This window comes from Monopterus albus, unplaced genomic scaffold, assembly GCF_001952655.1.
Source record: "Monopterus albus unplaced genomic scaffold, M_albus_1.0 scaffold103.1, whole genome shotgun sequence".
Classification (NCBI taxonomy): domain Eukaryota; kingdom Metazoa; phylum Chordata; class Actinopteri; order Synbranchiformes; family Synbranchidae; genus Monopterus; species Monopterus albus.
The window spans coordinates 194,554-201,127 of NW_018127983.1; the positions used below are offsets into that span (position 1 = coordinate 194,554).

Sequence of the window (6,574 nt, forward strand, 5' to 3'; positions counted from 1 at the left end):
TTTTTTTTTTTTTTTTTGAGAAAACACTACAGTTTCTGGCTTGTGGGTGTGATAATTGGCAAACATGGTAAACATTACATGCTTAAAGTTATGTTGTTAAATTACATTACATTACATCCGGATGACTCCCTCGAGATGTACCATCTAGTTTTGTGCAGCTGGTTTGAGTTACAACATGTTGCTCCCTCTGGTGCCACCATCAGGCCAAGCTTTCTCAGATAAATGGCATCACGGGCCAATGCTGTGGCTATAGATTTCAGCTCTGTTGGCATTTTGAAGACCAAACAATTAAGCAGTTTTTATAATGATACTTTCCCCCACCAGTGGACACTTTGGCAATCTCAGTAATTAAGACACTTGTATTAATCAATAACTGTATCAAACCTCTATAAGAATACCAACTATATTACAGTAATTCTGTGCTTGGGGACAAGACAACAATATTTCTGGCATCTCCAGGGATAAAGTTTATCATTATTCTGTTTTTCATATTGTCAACAAATCCCATGGCCCCAAAACCAGCACTTGTACCACTTAGCCCCAAATCCACTGGTTGCCACTGAATATGCAAGTCTTTAAACATGGGTAACAATTATATAGTTATTAATTTAGTTTCTTTGGTCAGTTTAGTATGGGTTATTTTATTTTCATTTAAGCTAATGTAAATTGAGTGTTGCAGCAGCTGGGCACTGTCCCGTTTAGGAAACAGTAGGGTTGAACTGTTGAATGTACATATTTGGTATTGTTGTATTTTTGACAGCAGACTGGTGTGTTTTTAATCATTTTTGGCCAGCAGTGCAGCTTCAGGGCACAGAGAATAAGATATATCAGTCTTTGGATAAACATACAATACTTGTTAGTGGGATCGATTTGGCGTTGGTCTTCACGTAAGAGCTGAGCCTCCAGGCCTTCCTTCACGGCCTCGCTCCTGAGCAGCTCCGCCTGCATGTTCGCCTGGCAGCGCCTCATAATATCAGCGGTGGGCTCTTTTTGGAAAAGGCAACAAATCTAATGAAAGCCTGTGGGATGATTAGTCCTTGGAAAACCACTAAGTGCACCAGACTTATGATGTTGCATTAGTGTTTCAGTAACTCACACAGCAAATATTTGACCAGTGGTTAAGTGAACACATAGAGTGATATTCATAACTATATAAGCATCTCTGTGACATATAAGTATGTAAACTTATGTGTGTTATAAAATAAAACCATTCTTAACTGCATAAAATAAAAATCACCCTAACAGTATGGGTTATTTTATTTTCATTTAAGCTAATGTAAATTGAGTGTTGCAGCAGCTGGGCACTGTCCCGTTTAGGAAACAGTAGGGTTGAACTGTTGAATGTACATATTTGGTATTGTTGTATTTTTGACAGCAGACTGGTGTGTTTTTAATCATTTTTGGCCAGCAGTGCAGCTTCAGGGCACAGAGAATAAGATATATCAGTCTTTGGATAAACATACAATACTTGTTAGTGGGATCGATTTGGCGTTGGTCTTCACGTGGGATTTGGATGCAGTAACAAAAAAAAGAATGCCAACAGCCTTATACTTTAAATATAAAACAGAAAATTTGCTTTGTGGGTTTGGGTGAAATGTGCGTTTTTACCTGCTTTGCCTCAACAAGATGCTCAGGCCTTATAAACCTTTATTACATGAACTCTGGTCAGAAAATATCTTGTTTTGTCCTTTCTGAGACGGTTTTGTGCTGTGCCTTTCTTCAGAACATTCAGAAGATGCTTGGTCTCGCACCCTCCAGAGCTGCAACAAAACAGGCCGGAGGCTTCCTGGGACCTCCTCCCCAGGCAGCGAAGTTTTCCTAATCGTCACGTTAATCTGTGATGTTCCTGCACTGCAACTATGAGGAGTCGCAGCTGCCTCATCCCACACCTCCCAGATCACGCAGAGAGAACTGCTTGTGCTGGAGAAAATGCATTATCTGTTCCAGCTACTGTATCACTACTATTTTCTGGTTGAACTCACATTCATTTGTTGTTTATTTAAATTTAACATAATCTCACTTATAAATTAGAGGAAGAAAAGTTGTTTTTAATTAGGTTAATTAGTAAAGGAAACAAATGTCTGCCTTGTGTTCAGCATGTTGTGCATCGTACTGGGATTTTAATTAATAATTGGCACTGTAACATCGGATCCATTTGTCAGTATAATTTTATGTCACTGTTTCCTCATTTCTTACATATGAATGAAGTTTTATGATTACATTTTAGTAGTGTTCTTCATTTTCTGATGAATTGATTCATATGTTTGTCATTATTTTACTGTTTTCTCTCTCACTGTGGAAAGTTGAATTTCCTCTGTACTGTTAACAGACTTGTGATGCTTCCGTGATTTGGACATCTTCACCTTCTATTAAACACATGTCCCGACTGTCCAGTTTGTTACTAGTGCAGCAACAGTGACAAAAGCACTCACTGGCTTCTTTCTTTTAGAATACAACATACCTGGTTGTGCCCCCACTGTAAGCTATGATTTTTATTTATTTTATTTTTTTTAGCTGTTTGCACTGTGTTTCATTTGACTTAAAGTTGTGTGCCAACAACCATGCAATTCACTTTACAACGTAGTCCAACCCAGCCCTGGAGGTACCCCATCTTTGACCTGATCTAAGATACTTTAAAGCTGTTCTTGAATCCTATCCTCACCCAAGCAAAGAGCAGATACTTGGCAGCATGACCCAGCCTGTCATTTATGTTGTGTCAGCTAAGGTGAGGCTACAGTGGCCCAACTGGATTGGAAACTTCATCAGAAAGCCAGGCTGCTCAATTATCCAACCACTGTCACTGTGAAATTCTGTCAATTTCACCAATGTGAGGAACATTCCCTGAAGGTTCTGCAAAGGTTTTTTAATAATAACCTTGATGGACCCCCTTAAAGAATATTCCTTATTTATTTATAAAACTCTTAGCCCCTCCACCCAACCCAGTTATGTGGATTAAATAGAGGATTAAATATGATATATGCTATTTTAGTCCTGATATCAGAGATAAAATATGGCAAATTCTTATTTTGACAGGTGGCTCAATGTTAGTGGAAATCCCAGCTACACATAAAAATCAAAGCGTTTTAAATATACACTGAAAATAAAAATTAAGGCATTTCTGTTTCCTGTTGGTTAAATGAAAAAAGAGGTGCTTTCTTTTTTATTTCCCCCACTGTGGGCCTAGTGGTGAAGTCACATGGTTAAGAAAAAACACGTACACAGAACACAGGCTCAATATTAGTATGAAGGACACTGAGACTGTTGTTTACCTATTCTGGAATTGTCGCATCCTAGTAGTAAACATTCAAACTGAAGTTAACTGAGTCACCCCTTCCTTTTAAAGCACCTTACAGTTGGTCTTGTCCATTTACCTCAAATGATTTTCAGATTGCATTACCACTGATTATTTCTGAAAAGCATGTTCTAGTCTTAGATTTGAGTTGTTTTAAAGTCACTTCACTGAGACATGAGGCAGTTATTGGATCACTGTAAATATTGGATCAGCGTTTGATTTTGTCAGAGTTTGTTATCTTTGTGTGGTAATGCAAATGTGAGTGAAGCTTGGTTTGGAAAGTTTAACATTTAACAGTGACATCTTTGATCGCAGGTACGGTGTGACTGATAACAGATGTAAAGATGGTGCAATAATATGTGATAAATGAATGGAAAGCACAGAATACAAAATAATATTAGATATACCTGTGCTTTGTCATTATACCTTAAACATGTGGAATACTTGAATTGCTCTGCAGGGCTTCAGATGTCCTTAGGTATATACTGTGTGTCCTCCTTGCACTCAGATCATGGAGATGGCTGCGAAGGGTGTGAAACAGGTAACTCTGGAGCTTGGAGGTAAATCTCCCCTCATTATTTTCAAAGACTGTGAGCTGGAGAATGCTGTGAGGGGAGCACTCATGGCAAACTTCCTCACACAGGGACAGGTGAGCCTGTTGTATTGAATGTCAGTCTTGAACTAATCCATTGGATTCTTGGCTAGTTCTTACTGGTTCACATTTCACTCTGAAATATAGGTTTGCTGCAATGGAACCAGAGTGTTTGTGCAAAGAGATATCATGCCCAAGTTCCTGGAAGAAGTGGTGAGGAGAACCAAGGCCATCCCTATTGGTGACCCCCTGTTGGAGAGCACCCGCATGGGAGCACTGATCAGCAAGCCACAGCTGGAGAAAGTGCTGGGATATGTCAGTCAGGCCAAGAAGGAGGTGTGTCAGTGGTCCTTTGTTAGATTAATGCAGTGACAGTTACTTTTTTACAGCAGGCCCTATGGACAGATCTCAATCATCAGGAGGGCTACAATAAAATGACATGGCTTGCAAAACATGTCTAATAAAGTAATAACAAAACCAGATGATCATGATGTTTTATTGCTCTTTAATTGGAGCAAAGTAAAACATTGCTGCTGGTCAAAGTAGTGGAGTTACAAAGGCCTAACTATAAAAGATAATAGTAGGCCATAAACCGGGCCTCTGATCCTAGTGGGAGAGGAGAGTGGTTGTAGTGAGGCACTTGCGTTCATTTAACCACAAAGCAAGTAATTTACTATTTTCTTTTCTTTATTTGGTTCTCAGTTATTAACCTCTGCTTCTCCAGGGTGCTAGAGTACTGTGTGGGGGAGAACCTTTTGTCCCCAGTGACCCTAAACTAAAAGGAGGCTACTTCATGTCACCCTGTGTACTTGGTATGCCTATTTGTACATTCTCCAATGTGTTCTTGATTTGCAAATATAATAAATGTCCATTGTTAGTAAGATGCAGTATTACCCGGTCTGTTTTTTGTGTTCATTCCCAGTATGCACCATACTTTACATCAGCACTCTCTCTCCCTGTACAGATAACTGCAAAGATGACATGACCTGTGTGAAGGAAGAGATCTTTGGCCCAGTCATGTCTGTCTTGCCTTTTGACACAGAGGAAGAAGTGATCCAGAGGGCTAACAACACCACCTTTGGACTGGCCTCTGGGGTCTTCACCAGGTCAGCAGTGGACACAGTACACTTGGATTTGTCATTACTCAATATTAGTATGAAGGACACTGAGACTTGTTCACCTATTCTGGAATTGTCAATAGCCAGCTCCTCTCAACCTAGCTAGCGGCTGTCACAATACTATACAGTACCTACTGTTTTAACGGTCAGTAAGTAGGTACTTCATCTTTTTCAGTACGTACTGTCACAGTATGCGGTTTCGGACGCAACCTATGTTCTCTTAAGAGTACTGGTTTCATTCTGATTATGGCAAAATTTCACATTCAGTGAATTTTCACATAAAGTGTAAATTTATAACTGCAAACCGTCTTTCCTGCCCTAGTCAATGAAATTAAGAGTTATATCTCTACTGTTTTGGACAGTATGAATAAGAAAGCAATCAAAATACGTAACACATGCAGGTCTTTTAATGTTTTTATTTAATGATGTGCCTATCACCCTCTGGCTTTAACTTTTTGTATTTTATTTTATTTGGGTGTTCATTCCTTTTATTGCCCTTTTGATTAGTTGTATAAACTTAACATTATAGTTAAAATCGCAAAATTAATTGATACTCTTTATTATTCCTTATATATGTTTGCATGTACACTCAAATAAAGTTCCCATAAAAAAGGGGCCGTACATAGGAGGCGGTCCCGTCTAATCAGTGACAGTGGCCTGGGAAGCGTCTAGTCCTCTACAGCAGCTAAAGGGGTAGGTTGTAGTGTTTTTCTGTTCCGTGTTTTAAATCACCTGGGTATGCTCTGTTGTGGTGATTTTCCTAGTGCTGCTTTTGCTAATCGCTAAAAGCTTTGACAATGTGTGGTGTAATCTAAATGCTGCAGTGCGTCCATTTTCAGATCTGTGTGTCTGTCTGACCGGGGGCGGGCTTTAGGGCACAGCTGAGGCCACCGTAGAGCAAACCGCAAGGATGAAGCGGGTTCTTTGGCAGCAAACACACAAACTCCTTTCCGCTGGGTTGTGCGGAGGTGTGGCCGTACCAATGGCATGCTTTTCCTTTTTATTTGTCTTTACCTATCTACAATGTTACAAAGGAGAACTGGCATGTTAGACGTGACCAAAAGCTCAAAAATGAGGTTTACTGTGTTCTCTTAAGAGTACTGGTTCTTCACCAGAAAAACACGGGCCTTTATTGTGACAACGGTGAACCGGAAGTATTTGTCACTGATTCTGAAGACATCATTGCTAGCTTGTGGCTCAATAATGCAGGTAATGTTACGCCATAATGTTGTAGTTAAATGATGAACTGATACCTTTATGTTGTTGTTTAGCGTTTTAGTGGTGAATGATATTCCTGGTTTATTTGTCTGTAAAACTAACAGTGACTAACTCCCTAAATGAAATCATTTTAGTTAGCGTTTAGCTAACCTAGGTTAGCATAACAACGAGGCATTATTGTACGTTAGAATATAACGTTGTTGTAAAGTTAAAACTGTGACACTGTTGTGATAACCTGTGATTCCACAGAGTTGTTATGATGGTTTGGCGTGTTAAGTGTGTAGTGGATATATTGAACTGAACCTTTTTCTCTCCCGCAGCAACGAGAAGAGAAGCAGCTGGAGGCTTCAGTAG

The 6,574-nt window shown here is 39.5% G+C and overlaps 2 protein-coding genes across 2 annotated transcripts in view; both read left to right on the forward strand.

The window, feature by feature from the left end:
• The window catches only part of tmco1 (transmembrane and coiled-coil domains 1), a 15,202-nt gene extending 12,983 nt beyond the window's left edge, over positions 1-2,219 (forward strand). Inside the window, exon 7 of the mRNA XM_020609928.1 lies at positions 1,724-2,219. Within this exon, the coding sequence (XP_020465584.1) occupies positions 1,724-1,822 (99 nt within the window). The 3' untranslated portion in view covers positions 1,823-2,219. The remainder of the gene's footprint in view (positions 1-1,723) is intronic.
• A 1,548-nt stretch (positions 2,220-3,767) lies between these two features.
• Positions 3,768-5,108, forward strand: LOC109965704 (aldehyde dehydrogenase family 9 member A1-like). The gene is made up of 4 exons (XM_020609946.1): positions 3,768-3,941; positions 4,032-4,220; positions 4,609-4,696; positions 4,849-5,108. Exons 1-4 carry the CDS (start codon positions 3,804-3,806, stop codon positions 5,106-5,108), a joined length of 675 nt encoding a protein of 224 aa, XP_020465602.1. The 5' UTR covers positions 3,768-3,803.
• Positions 5,109-6,574: the final 1,466 nt, after the last annotated feature.